This window comes from Thamnophis elegans, chromosome 6 (assembly GCF_009769535.1).
Source record: "Thamnophis elegans isolate rThaEle1 chromosome 6, rThaEle1.pri, whole genome shotgun sequence".
Lineage (NCBI taxonomy): Eukaryota > Metazoa > Chordata > Lepidosauria > Squamata > Colubridae > Thamnophis > Thamnophis elegans.
The window spans coordinates 57,513,440-57,535,825 of record NC_045546.1 but is presented as its reverse complement, the minus strand read 5'-3'; the positions used below and the strand labels follow the sequence as shown (position 1 = coordinate 57,535,825).

General features: G+C 35.5%; 1 protein-coding gene across 2 annotated transcripts; it reads right to left on the bottom strand.

The window, feature by feature from the left end:
- Positions 1-900: 900 nt before the first annotated feature.
- Positions 901-21,342, bottom strand: PWP2 (PWP2 small subunit processome component). 2 transcript variants are annotated; one of them, XM_032219593.1, is made up of 21 exons: positions 21,237-21,342; positions 19,764-19,876; positions 19,202-19,296; positions 18,904-19,003; positions 18,437-18,580; positions 17,018-17,153; positions 16,063-16,289; positions 14,068-14,211; positions 12,499-12,569; positions 11,835-11,971; positions 10,197-10,345; positions 8,159-8,306; positions 7,334-7,484; positions 6,499-6,679; positions 5,750-5,897; positions 5,293-5,401; positions 4,410-4,475; positions 4,075-4,293; positions 3,565-3,715; positions 2,866-2,940; positions 901-2,319 (listed from the first exon to the last, which is right to left on the bottom strand). In XM_032219593.1, exons 1-21 carry the CDS (start codon positions 21,252-21,254, stop codon positions 2,163-2,165), a joined length of 2,739 nt encoding a protein of 912 aa, XP_032075484.1. In that variant the 5' UTR covers positions 21,255-21,342; the 3' UTR covers positions 901-2,162. The 2 variants fall into 2 exon arrangements, with proteins under 2 accessions (XP_032075484.1, XP_032075485.1); XM_032219594.1 differs by lacking the exon at positions 21,237-21,342 and having other exon boundaries at positions 19,799-19,877.
- Between the last annotated feature and the right edge of the window lie 1,044 nt (positions 21,343-22,386).

Below are 22,386 nucleotides of genomic sequence, written 5' to 3'. Positions count from 1 at the left end.
TAAGGCAGTAAACATAGCTAATACTCCTTTGCCTTTTCCCCACAATAGCCCTGGGAGGTTGGTTGGACTGAGTGAGAGTGACCAAAGTCATGCAGCCAGCTTTCATGCCTAAAACAGCTCTAGAACTTACAATCTCCAGGTCTCCAACCTATTATCTTAACAACTACACCAACTTTTGATATTTGTCATCTCTTTCCAGCAAAGCAAGCCACGTTGTCGCACTAGGTTAAGGAACTGAAATACTATTTTTTATAGAGCTTCAAGGGATTTTAAAAAACTAATTTCTTTTATTTGAACAATCTAATTTTTTACAGAATCAAAGAGTCTTCACCTTACTTTGATGCTTTATAGTGTATATAGTGTATATATATATTTATATAATATATTCAAAAAATATATTCTATATTGAATGGTATTTTCTGTTATATTTTAATAGTAGTAGCAAACTACTTTTTTGAACAAAACAGGACTCTAGGGAAAAAAATAAGCCAGGCCACAATTCCAGGGTAACAGATACAAATAACTTCATTTATTCTAGCCTCTAGTTCTACAGCATTTTTACTGTTAAACCAATAAAATTTCTTCATAATTTCTATTCAGGCTATTATCAGAAACAAAAATTCCATTTTTTTGGCTACCAGAGATACACTATTACATACTGTACTAACAACAGTGATTTCACAGTATATAGAATCCAAACACTTCCTGTGAAACTTGAACAGGTTTTCAATTATTTCAAATAACAGCTTTTGGTGAACCCCCATGGTGAATAGAAGAGGTCACATTGCAACTGAGAGTAATGCTCAAATGCAGGGTTTAGGCTTCCAAAATCTATTTGGAGTAAGGAGAGATCACAAGATTGCCATATGTAGTATGGACAGCTGGGTTTTTTTGTTTTGTTTTTTTTTGTTTTGTGAGCAGATGGCAGGAATTGCGTTTTTGCAGTCAGCTTATAATTGGCTGGGAGTCGCATGATTCCATCATGCTTATAGCTGCTAATGTCATCTATGCAAACTCTTAAGTTTGACCCAGGTTCATCTCTTAATCACATTTATTTTTGTTGTTGTTTAAAGATTGAGAACATTCAGGCTGGCAAGTTTTATTGAAATCATTGGGTCAGTTTTTCCATAATCCTTTCTAAAACAGCTCAGTTACAAGTTTAAAGATTTGTAAGAAGAAAACACTAGCATTTAGAGCAAAACAATTCTTAATGTTAGCTTTAGAATTGTTTAACCTGATTAAGGGCTTAGATGGACTTGCTTTAAGTCTTTGAAATTAACTGAAAGGATCTTTTCTCATGGGAAATGTCTATGTTTGAAAACACTAGAGGGCATCAGATGGTTACTTTAAAAAGAGATTCTTAATGAATGGGTGCAGGAAGTCTTCCATTATGTACCTCTGCAAAAGAAACAGAAGGTGTTAAGGAAGAGGGACAAGTTCTGTTGAATAAAACTGAAATTGGTTTCCAAATGGACTAAAAAATAATAATTTACAAGAAAGAGATAGAAATAATAGATTTGCAAATGAAACTGGATGACGGTTTAATAATTGAAATCAACATATAAATAATAAACTAGAAGAGAGATCTGGGTAATTTTTTACATTGAATTTACACTAGTGTTTTGCTGAAGTTGCCACTGGAATTACACACAGTAGATTCACAAAAACACCAGGAGACAAGTAAATTTCTACAAAGGATTTCTAGAAAATCTGTGGTTATTTTACGACAATAAATGGTTTTTGGTTTTGTTTGCAAAAAATATAAATCTGAACCTGTTTGGTTCATTCTTTTGGTCCCTCTGTCTCTTTTGATTATTCCCCTATGTATTATATTTTATAGAAGTAATTTTACATAAAGGCCATTTAGGTAATCTGTAAATCACCAATTCTGTGAGCATCAGACATGGGTAGGAACACGTATGAATCATGCAGTCAACAATGGAATTACAACAACAACAAAAAAGAAGGCATGGTTGAGATTTAATGGCTATAGCTGTCCAGCTATTCAATTACTGAAAAAGTGTACAAAAGATAAACTGCTTTCTCCCAGATGCATTATTTCACATTCAAATCCTCTATTAAAAAATAGGCCACTTCAAGGGCTAGGAATTTCTCAGTGAACACCATTGTTTACATTTACACATGGAAAAAGTGTCATATTTCTATAAATGTACAGCTGATTCTTCCACAAAATCCTCACTACTTGAATCTTCCAAATTTTTCAAATCATTGTTTTCAGAATCTTCTGCTCTGCGTTTCATGCCCCGTTGTTGTGAAATAGAAAGAATGTATTTCATGTTATAACAATTCCAATCACAACTGCAAAGAAAAAACCATCATGAAAATAAGTCAAAAGCAATGCTTAAACATGTCTGCATATATAGTACAGCAAATAATCAGAGGCAGTGAAATACTTACATCACTCAATTATTCAACACATCATTCAATTTTCTGAAGCAATCTGAAAGTCGTCATATGATATTTGAGCTACAATGTGTTATTTGTACATACAGTTTCTAATCAAATGTACTTCCTTTCCACCTAGTTACTTCCAGTTGCAAGGTATTCTATAATATTCAAGAGTAAATCAGGCAAGCCTCTACTTTTTCCGCTGCCATTAGAAACTGTAGTTTTTGATATCATATTTATGGGCTATTGTTCAATATAGTAACTTTGGGCTATAGAGAACATGGGATGATTAAATGCCCAAAGAAAAATCAGACAAAGCTGGCACTTACTCAGATTATAGCCTGCCATAAGTAATGGGAAAAAGGAGGAATTTTTTTAAAAAATAAAATCTTATAGTGCTGCTTTTTTATTCTCCCCAATTATGTATAGCAGAACAAAATCAAACAAAATACTTACAGTTTAGAAATATCTTCAAAATGTTTCTGAACACTCTTTTGAAGAAACTGAATAATAGGCAGCAGTTTTTCTGATCTGCAATGGACAAAAATAGTGATACTACAAATTAAGGTTGTGCAAAGTTCTTGAAAAAGAAGCATTGGTATAAAAACTTTGAAACATTAAAACAAACATCCTTTGCAAGATTTTTTTAAATCTGCATGTACATTTCAGAGTAGTGAAACTATGCCATACATACACATACAAACTCAGCAAAAAATGTCAAAACCACAAAAACTGGGAAGAATGCTGTTGCTTCTTGGTGCCAATGCACATTTTTCCAAGCCTTTGCACAACCCTAGAAATAAGTCCTAGAAATGCTAAATATAAATGGCCAAATGCTAATTTATATTTAATTTTCAAAGTGTTAATGAGCTTGAAAAAGTATTTTAACACATTACCAATAAAATAGCTAGTAGTTACAACAGACATATAGACATACAGCATACATGTTGCAACTTTTCTTTGATATGGCAGTTGGAAGCATATCTGCTGCTTGTATTCCAGTTTTCAGTCAAATCACCATAAGTCAATGAAAAAGAATAGACTTTCACTGACATTCTAACTACTGGTCTTCTGATGGTAGATATAATTCTACTTTTAAAGTTATCCATTGATAATATGTATTCTCTCTTTTTGAACCGTATTAAGTTCACTAACCTTGTTTTTAACTTGCATCCATGCAGCATGAGCAACTTCTGAGTCCACACAAGATAGAATTCCAAGTGACGAGATTTCTCAAAACAAGATGCTAAAAATTCTAGGACCTTTTCTATGTACAAGTCTGGAAGCGATGAGCAGACTATATCGACTGTTTTTTACAAGAAACAAGGGGATGTATTTAATTGACAACAAATGAGTAAACGTGTCAAAACAGTTCACTTGTCATGACATGTGCAGAAGGAAAATGTCTGCATTTTTAGCAAAGGAAACTAAAGGCAAGGAAATACTATATTGCATAACATAAATCCTTTTTTCAATTTCCTTTTTGTCATGTGATATTTAACAATTAGATAACTACTTAAAACATTCAAATTATTGATGATATTATCTTTTCTCTTTTTTTTAGTATACACACACAGATATCAAGTTTTGCTAACAACTTAGAAGTTTAGGAAATCTTGTTTTTTGCAACCATCACATCACACGAATAATAGTAGTCCAGCTTACTTTCATCATAGCGCACAGTTTCTAGAACCTCTTGAATCATTTTCTTCTCATTTAACCGAAAAGCCATGACAATAGCTTTCGTGTATTCCTTTTGGTGCAATACTTTACGAATATTGCTAGGAGTGATGTCAATTTCTAAGTCAAATGGATCAAAGATGAGACTAGAGTCCAAAGAGTAGATAAGAAGACCTTCTGTAGTGGTTGCTGCCCAATTTCTTCCTGAAAGAGAAACACTGTGATATTAGCTAAAACTATGGAGATGTGGGAGGGCAGGTGGACAAGCAGAGAAATGAAGAACATTTTTCAAGTAATGAAAAGATCCTCTAAAAACTTACCAGTAGGAGAGAAGCGGAGGCACGTCACCCTTATTTCTGGTTTAAAATGTCGAGAACTCATATCACCTGAAAAGAAAGCAAAAAGCAACTTAATAATTTCCTACAATAATTTCCTTGTACAAACTAGTGCTGACACTGTAAACTGATTCTTTCTACAAAAGAAGTGCAGCAAGAGAAAGAACCACACTGATATATTTACATTTCTTTTCTTAAAAAATGTATATCCCATCAAAGTCAAATTGTAGGACAGGGCATTTCCTCCATCAATGTTCCCCTACCCCACCCATACCCACCCTGGGAAGTAAATGACTGTCCTTGTTCAACACATTAACCAAGACAAATGGTTGTGATGTGTACAGTTGTTACCATCACAGCAATCATTTGGAACATTTACATTTGTCAGTTGCCAACTTTACAAACCTTTAACAAGCATACTGGGATCATGGTATTTATTGATCAAGCCAATTTTGTCTTGTCATGAATGATTCCAAATTAATTAATTAAATTTAGACAATGCAGGGAGGGGGAGAAAACGGGGTGAGGGTGGGAGTAGTAATACATATACATAGTATATAACAGTAGTGAAAACACTAATGGTTATTAAGTGCAAGAGTTACTAAACCATTGAATTAGTTAAAACATCACAGATAATGAAAAACAAAATTGTCATAAAACAATAAATTGAAATATTTTCCAAAGGCCAAAACCTGGGGCAATGCTTCTCATTCCTTAATAAAGACACTGGCTGATCTCCAAACTAAGATTCAATCATTTTGTCAAATGAGAAGAAACAAAAGGATTTGTTTAAAAGTTTGCCCTTTTCATCAGGATAATCTAAATAAATCTAATACACGATTTGGAGAGCCTTGTTTAAAATTAATACCTCTCTTAATTCCTGGAAGAGGTATAACGATGTTGTCATCATCCCCATTTCCCTCTTCTATTAATGCCATGCTCCCAAACTCAGTCATCTTCCTGCGATCCAAATATTCCTGTAAAATAAAATATACAGCAACAGCCTATTTCAAATTCCAAATATGTTTCAGAATACTCTACTTACAATGGGATGCTAAATCTTTCTATTCCTCATTAGAACCATGAATTGTCTATGACTGATAAATTGATATAATACTATAAAGACAGAGCATAGTTAAATAAGAATGTCTTAATAAATAATGTTTCAGAGCAAACATGTCAAAGACACAAATTTAAATTAGTCAAAGAATACATTTACTATTAATTTAAAAAATAATGTGTGGTAAGGCAAGTAGCAAAAGTGACCATATTTTTATTTCATAAACTTATAGGATTTATTCCATGTCCAACACACACATACTAACCTCCATTGCATCTAAGGAAAGATTGCAAGATATTTCAAACTTTTTAATGAGAATCTGTTCCTTGACATGATAAATACAAACATACTTTGACAGACCTCCTGCCAAAATGCACTGGCCATCAGCAGAATAGCATATACTTGTAAAAGATCTGGAAAAAGAAGTTCAAGTCAGTAATTTGACATATATCACAAGCTCCGTACCACAGAGTTTATAGTTCTCACGCTGAGCAGTTACTCTAGAATAATTGCAGTCTGCATCCTATATGATAGGGTTGGGAATTTTTCAAACATAATTTTGTGCGATAATCCACATATGCAGATATACTTGATTTAAATCTTAATCAAACTTGTGAGATTTGAAAATTTAAAAAGGTATTTGTAAAACAATTGTGTCCATGTAAAATCCAGACAAGTTAAAAGCATTCCTGACTTGTTCACTTTATTTTTTTATAACTTTTGTTAGTTGAAGAGATATAAAAAGGGTGCTGGGAGATCTCAGAAATTCATTCAAGGTTATGTTCCAAATAAAGCTTAGGCTTTATTCAAGATTTCTTCCAATCTTTACTGTCCATGATTCTACAAGCTTGTTCTAAGGGTTCCACCATAAATTTTATAGATTATTATTTTCTCTCTGGCTGGAAATAAGCCCATAATAATAAAATTCAAACATTCAGATAAAAGATTCCACCAATTATAATAAATATCAGTTCAGAAATATATATATATAAAGGTCGTAAGTATTCTACTCACTTGCCCTTAGCAGCTTGTTTGGCAGTTATTTTGTCCAATTCCTTCCTCCCCATCTGAAGGTCATGTTGCCCTATAATAGATCCTGTTTGCACTGCATTTTCATGATCCCAGAAAGTGATTTTCCCATCCAAGGAAGCTACAGCAAGCTCATTGCCATCCGGACGAAAAGCAACAGCAAGCACTGCAAAGATCATGAGTGAAATCAAAGGCAAGCTTTATTTAAGTTTTGTTCCATTACATGCATGTTATTGCATTACCTTTTATCCCTCAAATAATTATTAGAGCCCATTTGTTATATTTTAAATTTCCACAAGCATAGGTTCCACATTTCATAAAGATGGTCCTGTTCCTTATGTCAAAACATATGTCCAATACGGAAAGTTTTAACATAGTCAATATAATTTTCCATCTGATTAGTTGGAGATCTCTGCAGCTATCACCCATATGATATTCAGAAAGGTAGTGAAAGTATGGCTGTTCTTGCAGGTCTTGGGACAGAATGGTGGTTGAATCCCTATTTATGATATTTTATCAATATTCAGACTTCGCTTTCTGGATGCTTACACTCTGTTTCTTGCTTTACATTGCTTATATTTTCAAATATAAGCCACCCAGAGTTATTTGCAGTTAGGCAACCTCTAAATGGTATTAATTAAATAAAAATAGTAAAACTAAATTCAGACTCATTAATAAAAATTGTGTCATATGGAAGTTTTTATGCCAGCACTCGTGCTCTGAGGTCTCCATGTAATTTGGCTTGACTCCACTCCACTCCACTCCACGCAAACATCACCCAGATAAAATAAAGACAGTCATGACATTTCAACAGACTTACCATCAGAACTTAGTGCTAGTGTTTCTTTGGTCTTCCAACTATCCAGCATGTCCCACAATCTGACTGTTTTATCCCAAGAGGCACTAGCCAGAACACACTTCACTGGGTTAAAACACAGACTACTGATGGGGCCTTCATGACCATCTAATACCTAATGAAAAAAAGTATCTGTGTAACAATGGAAAATAATAATAAAAAAATTCTTAAAATATATTTATTAGTATTCAACCAAGGGGGACATTTTATGTGTATGTTTGTATTTCATTTTATGCATTTTTTCTTTTTCTTTTCTTGTATTTTCTATTTTAACTTTGGAAATAAGCAAAATATTTATAATTTTAAAAAAGGAAATTTTTTTATCTATATGTACTGAAGAGTCCAGTCCAATCCTTAGAAACATTGCACCACCCCTGTGGTCATGTGATCACAATTTGGATGCTTGACAACTGACAGTTACAATGTCCTGCAATAATGTGATCATGATTTATAATTTTCCCAGCAGGCTTCTGACAAGCAGTCAATGGGGGAAGCCCTATTTATGTAACTATGTTGTAATTCACTTAACAACTGTGTGATTCATTTAATGACCATAATGATTTGCTTAATAACTGCGGAAAATGGTTGCGAAATCAGGAGTTCTATAACTGTATCTGGTTTTATTTTTTTCATGTAAATAATCTGCTTTAAAATTCATAGGAATTCAATGTTTGATTTTAATAATCACCTAAAATTTTACCATCTCATCTTTAAGGGCAACACTGGTAAGAATAACATTTGTTTCAAAATGGCTTTCTGCAAGCACCATAAAAAGTGTCTGTGTCTTACATCTAAAAGTCGTCCACTCTGCACAGACCACACAAATACTTCAAAAGAATCCTGGGAGCCAGCTGAAACAATTTCTCCACTGCAGTCCACAGCTAAGCAGGAAAACTGTGTTGGTCGCGGGGAAGTGAAAGTGCGGAAATTGCGGTATCTATCACAAAAGGCAAGAATAATACATAAAACTAATTTTTAGAAAACCTAAATGCTGGAAAACAGCAAGTAATTACATCAAATAATATTTGACTAGAATTTTCATTATTTTTCTACACAATAACCTAGTATTATATGTCTTCTTCTATCATGGAATATGATTTTTTTTTAGTTTTTTAGTTTATTTTCTTTTATATATTTTTTAGTATATTTTTTCCGCATATTTTTATTTCCATTTTCATAACATACAATCACATGTATACTATACATAGCCAGTATCATATAGTATTAAATAATGATTACATCAGTTCCTCTTGTCCTCAACACCCCAAAAATATTAACACCCCTTATTAGCTCTTCTACTCTCCATACACCTCTTTCTTCTACCTCTCTCTTACTTCCTATCTTCCCTCCATCTTCCTTTCCTACTCCACTTCCCCTTCCTTTCTCCTTCTCTTCTCTCTACATTCCACTCCTCCTTATCCTCATCCTCCTCATCTTCCCCCCTTACCCTCTCTCCTATCCCTCTCTTCCCACCTTTCTTCGCCCTTCTGCTTCCTAGTCTTCCTCTCATTAGTGTATTTCCGCTTCCATACTATTCTACTTCCCCTTCCTTTCTCCTTCTACTCTCTCCCCTTACCACTCCTCCTTATACACCTCATCTTCCCCCTTCACCCTCTCTCCTATCCCTCTCTTCCTATCTTCTTCTCTCCTCTACTTCCGACTCTTCTACATCCTGTTTTCCCTCCATCATTTTCTACTCTACTTCCCCTTCCTTTCTCCTTCTCCTCTCTCCCCTTACCACTCCTCCTTATACACCTCATCTTCCCCCTTCACCCGCTCTCCTATCCCTCTCTTCCTATCTTTCTTCTCTCCTCTACTTCCCACTCTTCCTCTAATTCACTTGGTGTGTTTCAGCATCTGAGAAAATCCCTTTTGTGTTGATGGTATTTATAATTCCATTTCAATATACATAAAAAAGAAAAAAATAGCAGTATACATGTATTATCATCCAACATCCTCCTCCAACTTAGTAAACTCCACTCCCTCCCACCCTCCCTCCAACCCCCCCAACCTTCCCCCACCCTGACTTCCCAGAACCAATACAAGGTATAAATCTTTAACAAAAAGAGTTTAAGATATACTTAAGAGAAAACGTAGAAAGTTAATAACATCTTTGAATTGATCTTAGCTCCTCCTTGCTAGGCTAACTATAAACAATTTGTATTGTTTCTGATCTTAGTCATAAACTATCTGAAATTTCCTAGACCCATATTTATTTTGAATATAGTCAATCCATTTTTCCCAGTCTCGTTTATATCTCTCATTTGAATTATCCTTGAGATATGCAACTACTTCAGCCATCTCTGCTAAGTTTGTGATATTCAATATCCATTCCTAGATAGTAAACAAATCTTCCTTCTTCCAGTATTGCGCCACCAACAATCTAGCTGCAGTTATCAAGTGCAAAGTCAGGTTAATCTCTACCGCTGTACAGTCAGTGATTATACATAACAGAGAATAGGTGGGGTTTTTTTTTGAGAGAGAGAGCATTTTACATAATCCATCATATTTTTGTCCAGAATACCTTAACCTTTTTATAAATTTACCATGTGATTAATATTAATATTTTTTCCCAACCGGTAGCAAGGCATTCCCCAGAACATGACCTTTAAAGTTCTCAACCACCTCTTTATTATACAGCAAACAAGCAGCCATATACCAGATCAAACCATTCAATACTGAGCACTCCATTTCCTGCTAAATTAATCCATTCACTTAACATTCCATATTAGAGATTTAGTTACCATCATTAGAATATACTAATCTTCTGATGTCTACTCCAAGATGGAACAAAACTAAAAGTAAGCAAGTAAAATAACGAGCTTACCTGTGAAGATCAAATGCCCGCACAGTTCCGTCAAGAGAAGCACTCAAAACAACATATCCTGAATTGGTAAATGTTACAGCTGAAATGATGCTGGTATGCTCCGTAAACGTAACAAAGCAGAAGCCACTGCTGGTATTCCATACTTTCACCTGAAATGGAACAAAAAGCTCTAAATCAGCTGAAGATAAAGTAAACCTTTTCAGTATTTGATTAATGATTTGACTTGGAGAGTTTATTATTGAAAGAACATTCCAATTCTTTAATAATTACTCTGGCTGGGAGGTTAACCAATCACATTTTCAACAAAAAATATAGAATCGTCTCTTTAAAAACTGGTATGTGCATAAGTTTCACCTGTTGTTCATTTTTATCTTACCCTTGTTATATATATATATATAAAACTCAAGGCAAAAAACAAACCAGATGTAATGCAACTCTGCTCCAACCAAATATTTGTCTTTTTAAAAAAGTAGAATCACTCTCTTCTATAGCCCAACAGGGTTAAACAAACATATACGACCTATTACTTTCTAACACCTAAGTATGTTGATTAGAATTGGAAAAAGCCCACCCTACTCTAGAATTTTTTTAAAAAGAAACATCAACTCATGAAAAGAACATAACCGTAACCCAAAAGGTAAAATTAGACCCTATCATTCCAACGCTGAATTAGCAGTAAAGTATATATTAATGGTAGTTTATTATATATAATAGCATACTCAGCATTTTTGTAATGCTGACTTAACAAAATGTTATTTATAAGCAAAGTTAATTTTAAATTTTTTAGACTACCCTCAATAAAAGGACCAAATTAAATATTTTATTGTTTTCCAATGGTTCTGTATTGTTAGCATTTTTTAAAATTCCACAATTTATTTTAAATACCACAATTTTAAGATTTAGTATTCCAAAATAATTTAATATATGTACATGCTAAATTATAATTTTTAACATGCATGGTGAATTATGAAACTACATACTTAATATTTCTGACAATTAACATGAATATGTTTTTGTCACAGAGTCACATTTATTTCTATATTGTTTTATATGTTACTTATCCTTCTCAACACTTAATAATTTTTAGTACAATAATTACAGTTTGATTTCGTTAATAAGATTGTTTTGGTTTGTCAAAGATAATCGTATAGGTCTTGACAACTGTGATTTGTCAAGGTTAATCTGACTAGCACTTGGATGGGATAACAAGATAGAGGCTTGACTGTTAAATCAGAAAGTTTCTTGGAAGAAGGTAATGGAGAATCATTTCCAATTATCTATTTCTAACAGATTTAACAAAAGAATGCAACAAATAATGGAGAAAAATAACCTGATATTTATCTCTGTAACATAAATATTACAAAAATAGTCATTTTCCTCAATGCAAATTCAAATTACATCAGTGATTGCTGGTTCTTAAACTGCCCTCTCATACTAATCAAGTATTTCCTGCATTTTTTAAAAAAATCCATTCTAAAATGATTTCAGCATCCAAAATATGGTGAAGTTTAGGTATTTTAATTGTGGAATGTCAATGTAATAATTACCTATTTAATATTGTTAACAAATCCTTTCTTGGTGTTTTTAAACTATATACTAAGATTTTTTTTTAATCAACATTTTAATCAACAGGCTTACTTTTCCATCATCCCCGCCAGTAACTAAATACTGCCCATCTGGTGAATATGCAAGTGATATCATGCTGTTAAAATGGCCTTGCTGTTTCAGCACATAGGACTCACTTTGCCATTCCCAAACTAAGAGCTGTCCCAGACCTGTCAATACAACAGAAAGGAAACATGATCAGTGGAGATCTCTGAATGTACCAGAAAGAGTCTTGGATGAATGAATCACAAATATTTTCACTGCTCCTTCATTTATTTGCAAGTCATTTCTCATTGAGGAATTCATTAAGAGGGTTAGAAAGATTGAACAAGATGTATTTGATGAAGAGGTAATAAAGTAAGTGAAAGGTTTAAAAAACAAAAGGGAATGTTTGAAGCAGTGGAGACATCATGTATACAAACATTATTTGCAAGAACAGAATGGCATGGAAATTACAATTTTGGTACACACTTAAATTAGCTACATTTCCTTTCCATTCCTTTCTTATCTTATGCCTTAATTTCTTACTCTTACTACTTTTTACATTCTATCTTGGCTTTGTGTACACGGCTTTACACTAAAAGAACATGGCATCCTGGATATGAATATAGATATTTATGTAGAAATAAAAATATTATTTTAACACTATTACATAAATAGGCCCTTCCAAATTCCTTTGAATATCTTAGTTATGAACCTGCACATCCAAAGGCAATCCAGTCACCAGTACTGTTGATGGAAATAGATGCAATTCTCTGGTCTGAAATGCTGAACAAAACAAAGAAAAAATTAAATACAGGTAGTCCTCGACTTACAACAGTTTGTTTAGTAACAGTTCAAAGTTACAACAGCACTGAATATGTGTGAAAAGTGGTCATAAAGTGACTTATGACTGTTTTTCACACTTATGAAAGCCGAGGTGGCGCAGTGGTTAGGGTGCAGTACCACTTCAGCTGACTGTTATCTGCAGTTCAGCGGTTCAAATCTCACCGGCTCAAGGTTGACTCAGCCTTCCATCCTTCCGAGGTGGGTAAAATGAGGACCCGGATTGTTGGGGGCGATATGCTGACTCTGTAAACCGCTTAGAGAGGGCTGAAAGCCCTATGAAGCGGTATATAAGTCTAACTGCTATTGCTATGACCATTGCAGCATCCCCATGGTCATGTGATTTACATTCAGATGCTTGACTACTGACTCACATTTATGACGGCTGCAGTGTCCTGGGATCATGTGATCACCTTTTGCAAGCTTCTGACAAGCAAAGTCAATGGGGAAACCAGATTCACTTAACAACCATGTCACTACAGTAATTTAACAATTGTAATGATTCACTTAATAAATATAGCAAGAAAAGTTGTAAAAAGGGGCAAACTTCACTTAACAAATTTCTCACTTAACAGCATAAATTTTGAGTTTAATTGTGGTCATAAGGTGAGGACTACGTGTTGATCAAAAACATGTCCTTCTCTATATATGTATAAAGTTAAAATATATTACTGTATTTTTCAGACTATAAGACGCTCCAGACCAAAAGACACACCTAGCTTTTGGGGAGGAAAACAAGGGGTGGGGGGGAAATCTGCCTCTGCCTCGCAGCAATTTGCCTCCTTGCAGCAAACAGCCTGGTGAGCTTCAGCACAGTCTGATTTTGCACAAGCAGCTGATTGGCAGTTGTATCTGCCTCCCAGAATACCACCTATCAGCTGTTCTAGGCAGCAGGGATTGCTACTGCCCATTGCCACTACCGCTCCATATTGGCCTCTGCGTCTCCTGTTTTCGGCCACTGCATGCCCCATCTCCACCGCCTGTAACGGGCTGAATATGGGGTGCACGGAGGCGGCAATAGGTGGCAGCGGCGATGGGTGGCGATGGCAGCAATGGACAGTGGCAATCCCCACAACCTGGAACAGCTGATAGGCGGTAATCCGGGAGGCAGATCCAATTGCCAATCAGCTGCTCATGCCAAATCAGGCTGTACTGAAGCTGACTAGACTGTTTGCTGTTTACTACAAGGAGGCAAATTGCTGGGAAGCAGAAGCTGAAGGGTAGGGGCTGGTGGGTGGGCGGGGCTTCAGCAACATTCGCTCTATAAGACACACAGGCATTTCCATCCACTTTTTTGGGGGGGGAGTGCATCTTATACACCAAAAAATATGGTATTTCAAGTACACTTCCCACTAAACAAAAGATACCTTTAAAAAAATGGTGAATTATTTCTTTAATATTATACATATCCTCAATCTTTAACATTAATATTAACATTAACCTTAAAGAATGGATGAGATTGAATTCTGGAAGCTCATGAAGGTGAAAAATTCCAGAAGCAAAGCCAGTGACCAATACATGAATTTTCCTGTGATAAGCTGCAGCTGTTAGAGTGTTAAAATCTCCTTCTTTATTAAAAAAGTATCTAAATAAATAAAGAATACAAAAATTATCAGAGGCATTTTTTATAAGAACAAATCATTCAATTACCTTTCAAAGAGTAGTTTAATAAATAGGAAATGAAGCAGTAACGGTTAGTAATAAAATACTGCTTTTATGTTAGCGTATCAAGAAAAGCAAGAAAATAACATTAACAATATGTTAATATTTGTCACATCATTAAAGAATGAACAATAATCAAGTCTGTTAAAAGCTTGAAGTATTTGCTATCTTAAATTTTAGCAGTCAATTACAGCTGTGAGAATATCTACTAAATTTAAATGGAAATGCATACAGGTAGTCCCCGAGTTATGAGCATTCCTTTAGTAAACGTTCAAAGTTGCACAATCAGCACCCACTAGTGTTTCCAAAGGGTTGTTTGCCCTTACGAACAACTGCAGAGGCTCTGCAATATTCATTCTGCATGATGTGGGCCTAAATGGAGTTCTGAGTTTTGGATTTGCCCCTCAGAAGCCCTGTTCTGCTGTCCAGAGCCCTTGTCCGGCATCTTGCCAGATGAAATGGAGCTTCCAGGAGGATCAATTTCAATGTGCAACGGGTCAGGGGAAGCCTGCGGAGGCCCAAAGGGAGTCTTGGAAGCCTGGATCTGGCTCCCAGAGGCTCCATTTTGGCCTACAAAGGGCCGGGAGAGGCCCGTGGAGGCCCAAACGGAACTGCAGAGGGGCGCATGAGGCTGGAGAGGAAACTGTTTGCTACATCTCCACAAGGTAAGTGGCCTGGCCTGGCAGATTGGGCAGGGGAAACAATTTGGGGAGAATGAGGTATTTCAGTGGGTTGGGGAAGTCTTAGGTGGTTTTAGGCAGGTGGTCTGTTCCACCAGTAGCACGCACACCCCCACCATGGCCTTCCCCATCCTGAAACACTTCATGTGAACTTAACAAACGTCACATTTGATTAGCGAATGCATGGGCGAAAGGAGGGAGTGATCTCATTCAAGGTACAAGATTCACTCCTACAAATTCTTGGGTTACAAATAGAATGGACAGGCTCCATTACATTCGTAACTCAAGGGCTACCTGTATTGTCTTTTTTTCCTAATATCTATTACTTTAGTGGGTGGCATATTAAGATTTTAGATTATTTTATTCAACTATTAGTTGCACAAGCACCTGCAGTATAGCAAGCTTTTTTATTGCTCCCAGTGTATCTTTGCCTAAATGACTGGAGATAATGCATAATATAATGGCATGCACTTATATTGCCAGAGGATAGAGACCCTCCTCTGCATTCCTATTATCCTCCTGATTTTCTGGACTTTAATTAATAGAGTTTTCACTGTTTGCCATCCTTGCTGGCAATGTTTGCTGTTGAAATCCAAAATACTGGGGTGTGGGGGCTAAATAATGCAAGAGCAACTGTTTGTTTGAAACCATTATAGTCTGTAGCCCATACGTTTAAGACTTCTACTTAAAAGAACTGATTGCAGTACTTGTTAATAATTCTTCCTAGTTAAGGCTTCTTGAAATTCAATAAGCTGTACTTCGCATTTTATGTGCCATGCAGAAAAACAATCTGATTTCAGGCACAGCAGCGTTAGATTCTTTTACTATTTGTTAGTAACAGTGAGATCAACAAAGACAATTTTGATATTTCTTAACAAAACCAGAGTTTTTGACTCTTCCTCGTCTGTAATATAAAAATTAATACATTAGGTCTTCAGTTCAGAAGGCTAATTTTAATAACCTGTTTCTAATCACTTCCACCATGATTGCATTCATGCTAAAAGCATCCCAATGTAGAGGTTAACCATGTAATAAACAAGTTAGAAATTCAATCAATTCCTCTTATACGTTTCTTTCATTAGAAACTCACTTACTTGGCAGCACATGAATATTTCACTTTTTTCTTGTTTTGTTTTTCATTTCCACTGGTTTTTCCATGAATCTCTTTATCTTTTTGTGTTTCTATCAACTCTTCATCTATGTCTTTTGCTGACTCTTCCTGGTCAGTGAAATAGTTTTTGGAAGTTCTAGGTATCAGACCGTTTAGTTCTGTATCACACCGCCACACACACAAAGCCCCATCACGGCTGACAGTGTATAACTAAAATAACAAAGTATAATTATCAATTGGCAAAAAGGACCTTTAAATAAAGAAACTGTGCAGGAATTCAAAAATCACAAAATGCTACTTCTAATCTATTTTAGTGTGAGCATGTGATCTGTGGTATATGAGAGAGAAATAAACTTCTTGAAATATTTGGCTGCATGTCATTTGGATTGCATTTCTTGTTATTATATAATTATATTTACACTGGACCTGTGCATACCACTTAATGACAGAGAATCAGGCCGTATAGCACTTCAAATTCAAAGGCGAAAAATGGTTGGAACACTTGGGGTGTGCTCATCTGTAATCTGTTTGCAACTTCTTCCCAGGCTGCTCTCTGCAAAATCAATGTGATCCCGGGGAGGGGGAGGGGGGGACATTTAAGGGATAGTATGGAAATGTAGGATGTGCTCCTCTGCATACTTCAAATCATCTTTTTGCTTTTGAATTTGCACAGCCCTAATAGATAACTGGACATGTGCATTCATTAGTTGTTTAAGTCCAAAATCTATAGTGCTAATTGTCTGTGGCTTTTCAGAACACTATATCAACTTCCATCATATTTAAAATATTACTACCCACTAATGCATTAACATTGTAACTACACACCCATACACAAAAGCATAAGGGAGCTTGAAAAATATAGACCTCACAGGGAACAAATCAAATAAATACTAACCAACTACATTAACATAATATTAAAAAAAATGAAAGGTACATACATCCAAACTGTTTTCTTCAAAAAAGCAGGCAACAATTGCATCTTTATGACCTCCTAGTGCATAGTAAACCAAATTGACCCAGCGTTCGGCTCCGAACACCCATGTTGACGTATCTTTGCTACCCACTGCAAAACATCTAAAAGGAAAAAAAAGTTACTTCATCATTATTCTCTAAAGTCTATGATAATTACATACCTGTGGATAAGATAAACTACTTATGCCAGCTAACTATCTCCTAATAGTTTTATGCACTGGGAAAAATACTGATGAGTTCACGAGTTAACCTCATTTAACAACTATTCAAAGTTACAACGATGATGAAAAATGTGTCCACTCTCATGTTTATGACTTTTGTCATAAGGGAGTGGAGAGCATAAATAAATGCACTAAGCAACTGTTTTGTTTAAAGCAAAAGTTCTTCCTTCAGACCCTGGTACTTCCCCAACTTATTATACTACTTCTTTCTGATGTTGCTGTCATTTGGCACTGCTACATCGTTGCTGTCTTGTGGTCCTTGTCTAATATCACAATGTCTGGTTGATTGATTACTACCTGCTTTTCTGTGTGGGTCTGAAAGTCCCACAGTATCTTAGTTTTCTTGACTCCATGATCTTTGTGGGATCTCCCAACTGGACTTAGCAAACTCTAGCTCTAGCCCATATTTTGGGCAGATGTTCCTGTACTCAATGCCAGCTACTTCGTTGTTTCTTTCAGTATATGCTATTCCTGCCTGCATTTTATATCCTGCCACTAAGTGTTGGACTATCTCTGAGGCCTCTCTGCAAGTCTTCACTTAGGATCATGTCTAATCTGGAAGATCCCTGGGTCTTGGGCAACTGCTGTATCTATGAGCAACTGATGTTGTTTCCAATGCCTTTCTGAGCTGTGCTCATGTACCGGTTTGTACGGTAAAGTAGCCCACATATCAACAGCCTGTCCCAGTCCTCAACATCTGACATAGACCTTGTTAATCCAAGCAATGCCCAAGCTGGCATGACTCATGATGTTGCTTTGATGTTGCTGGTCGGAAACCAGTTGGAAAGGTTGCAAATTGTGATGACATGACCACCAGAATGCTGCAAATGGACATAAACGTGAGCCAATTGCTAATTGCCCAAATTGCAATCCCACAACTTCTGGAGTGGTGCAACAGTTGTAACTTTAAGGACAGGTCGTAAAACACTTTTTCCAAGGCCGTCATAACTTTGAAATATTGTTAAACAAATGGTTGTAAGCCAAGGACTACCTGTATGTTTAGATAAGAAAATATTCCTGAAACGCTTCAGCTTCTTTCTTTAAATGAATGGAATGAGGGACATTAACTATATATTTTTAGATTACAAATCATGAACTGAAACTAGGAGTCGGTGACATTGAAATGAGGTTTTGGCTTTCTCAGTAAACTATTCAAAAGCCTACCTGGAATCATCAGTCCAGTCAATGCATGTTGTTTCATCATAAGCACCATAATATGTTTTGTCAAGAACAAATGCATTAAATTCTCTCTTCTTCCCTGGAGCATGGTACATCAAGGCAACTTTCTCTTTAGTAATCACAAATTTTCTGTTTTACAAAAACGAAAAACAATTATAGAAATAAAGGCCAATTTAGTTAGTATTTGTGTAATTAAAATTATTTATACTTCTGATGCAGATAGACTTACTTTTTGATAATTTACTACTAATACACACACTTATAAATAACATAGATTGATGAGAACGATCCATTAAATCATTTTATCTTCCATTATATCTATTTTTCTTTAAACCAACCTATTTTCCTTAGTAGTACTTTCATGAAGTTTATTTTACTTTATTGTTAATTGCTATTAATATTTCTATAAAAAGCAAAATGGTAAAATCCAATACAACTATAGTTCTACATACTTTCCATTTGGAGAAAAACAAACACTATGGACAGGTTTCTGAAAATGGAATCGATGGATAACAGATTTACTGATCAAACTGACAAGTAAAGCAGATCCCTCTGTAAGGAAGAGAAGAAATATTTCAAATATTTTTACAAATATGAAATAAAGTTTGTTTACATGTATATCTACTCATATTTTAATTAGAATTTAACTCACACAAATATTTTTATCTGCAGTCCAACTGAATATTTAAACAAAAGATTAAAACATTATTTTTAGTGATCAAATTCTTTCTTAACATCTTAAACAATTACCTTCATCAACAAGTATAGCAAGATTTCCATCTGGAGACAGTCCCATACATGCAACATTGTATTGAGCAGCCAATGGTAAAGTTTCAGATTTGTTACTGAAAGAACAGATGAATAACATATCAAAAGCAACAACGGAGAAGCAATTAATACAATAATTTTAATTTTGTGTGTGTGCGCGCACACACACTTGGTTTCCAGGCAACATTATTCAATATATCTGAAGCAGAGTAGAAAACTAAATCCTCTATAACACTAACTTATCAAATGTATTTCATAATTCTCTTCCACAAAATAGTAGTTTCAAAAGCACTTTTAACAGGCTATTTACTAATCATACACTTAGAGGTCACAGTACAAGAACCAGATATAATGTTTCAAATGTTGGACTGGCACTTTGAAGACCCATGTTCGAATCCATCCTGGAAGCTGTTGAGCTAGTATCCCACTCTCAGTTCAAACAACCTCATAGCTTTGTTTTTGTGCAGAAAGATTGGAAGACAATCAATCATATACATGCTTTGAGCTGAACAAACAACAACATATAAATCAAATAAATAAATACTTTTTCAAGTCAAAGACTGTAATTCTGTTTCCCACCGGACTAATCAGAGTGTTTCCGTCTGGAGTGAACTTCAAGTTTCCACATCGGTAGACTGTACCCAACAAATTGGAAAACTAGAAAAATAAAAATGTATTGCATTAATGCAACTTAATTAGAAAATGAAATAAAGCACAAAAAGTGGTGCAGTACTGTAACTCTTGAATTACAGATTTCAGACAATGTAAATTTGAATAGGAATTAAAAAGTGTACATGATTTGTAAACAACTCACTGCCAAAATGTAGAGAAATACATATAATGCACAAATAAATTCTATTAGGAGATGCTCTAACAGTAAGCTCTTAATCAAATGCCATTTTTTTTCTTTTACAAAATTTTATTAAAATGTTAAAAACTAACAAGAATATTTAGAATAAAGGAAAAACGAAAGAAAAGGGGATATAAGAAAGTGCAGAAATCAACAAAAAGGAAAAAGAATTATAAAGAAGTAACTTTCAATTTTGTTTTACAGCAATTAAATATAAAATAACCTGTTATTTTATGGTTACAGCCTGTTTACATTTTTATACTCCATTATTTTTATTTAATCCTAAAAACCACATGACTTCATTTTTTTTCCTGCTTCCTGAAAATGGGGGTTTGTATTCATCATTAAATTTAGACAATTCTAAATTAAAGCTTTCAATTTAGCTGTCTCAGCAAGTTCCATCACCTTCACTATCCATTTCTCCATCACAGGTGGAAAGTCTTTCCATCTTGCACATATAATAGCCTTGCTGCAGTTGTCATATATAAAAACAAAGATCCATAATTTTTTTCCCAGCTGCTTTTCCCATCAAGTGCCATTTTAATGTGCCCAAAATATTTCACTTGATCTTAAGATATAATGTGAGTATCTTGAATGAATTTTAATTTAAAGTTTTACAAAAAAATAAAAACTAACACAAACCAATAAAAAGTTAAAAAAGAAAAAAAGTGCAAAAGGAAAAAAGAGAACCATCTGATTTCATTTGCAGCAAGCATGTACAAGTATAAATTACTCTGATTGCAAAAAAAACCCGTCACTCTTGTATTACCCAATTTAGACGCAGCACTGTAATTAGTAAATGGCTTTACATAAATTGTGGAATATCTCTCAGTTGTTTTGGACTTCTGAAGAGAGATTTTGCAAGCAGTCCAGTTGCACTCTTGTCAAAATGTAAAGTTGATATTTATCAGGGACAAAGTGAACCCGTGGATTGCGAAATACGTTTCCTACTCATGGATAAGAATAGTATGAGAGGAAGCGGGAAGAAACCGAGACTCATCTCAAGTTACATTCGTCAAAGATAGCGATATCCAACCTCCTCCACTTATGAGGCCTGGGGGGAAGCAACCACGGGATAAAAAGAAGCTGGAAAAACTAAAACAAGGGAGCCATCCACACAAGAAAACTTGCTAATTCCCAAGTCGACAAAGGGCCCCGTTTTCTCACCCGGTAGGCGAACTTCATCTCTTCAACTCCCCTCAGCCCACTCCCAGCAGCAAAGCGCCTCGCACGTGAAAGCGGCGAGGCAACCGGAAGACTTTCCTCGTCTCACTTCCGGGTCAAGTGTTTCCATAGCAACCGGAGGCGCGCGCGCATGTGTGTTAGTTAATGTTGTAATTGCTCTTTATAAATTGGCCAGAAAAAGAATTTAACAGACGTTTAAACTGTCAGTCACTGCATTAGGAGCAGCAAGCCGTCGATTAGCCTCGCGTAGGATCGGCCTCTTTTCAGTTTCATACATGGCCATAAAATTACAGGATGTGGTTTGAATGGTGGTTTTAGATATGGACAAATTGAACAATTGCCCAGAGTTCCACTGTCAGACCTGCAGCCGGTTCCTTTTAGGATCTTTGGCCTACCACACCAATATTATTTTCTACTGCTCTGTTTCATTAGTGGGAGGTGGAATAGTAAGGAATAGAATGTGGTGTCGTCAAAATAAAAAATTCCTTCTAGAAACCAAGGTCATCCTTTGTCTCTACACCTCTGAGCCTGACCGGAACTAGATGGGTGGAAATGTCAGCGTGGCAGTGAAAGATTGGACCATGTGATGGACTTGTGGGTGTGGAGGCAAAATCATGGAACTTTCAACTGGGTGGGGAAACCCAGGAAGCTTTCAGATTCGGGTTTTCCACAGATATGCCAACATGTCTCTATTAATAAATTAGAACTTTGAGGAAAGCTCTGCCTTGGACTCTGATTTAATTTTGGATGATATTTGGAACGCTAACATCCATACCTCATGCCCTCTGCACATACTTTGGCATAATTTCAGTACATAGAAAAGGAAACCTAAGGAAAACACTTTGCTGGCCTCGTGTTAGGGCAGAAGCCAGCTGCATCAATATACCATGTTTGTATTCTGGAACATCAGGGACGGTGGGTTTCAAAACTTTTTACTACCTATTCTATGGGCGTGGCGGTCATGTGACTGGGCGGGCGTGGCCAAAATGATGTAACTCACTGGATGTCATGGATTGGGTAAAATGTGGTGAAGCTCACTTAACAATGCTCTTGCTTAGCAACCAAAATTTTCGGCTCAATTGTCATAAATCAAGGGCTATCTCTGCCTTCCTCTGCATGGCAGTTTTGTCCT

Bases quoted from the DNA above. Each gene is read 5' to 3' on its own strand.
- PWP2 (XM_032219593.1), bottom strand. The intron at 8,307-10,196 runs GTAAGCTCGTTA...CTTTTGTGATAG, and splicing joins CGGGCATTTGATCTTCACAG to ATACCGCAATTTCCGCACTT. The intron at 5,402-5,749 runs GTTAGTATGTGT...TTTATTTTACAG, and splicing joins TTTCCTTAGATGCAATGGAG to GAATATTTGGATCGCAGGAA.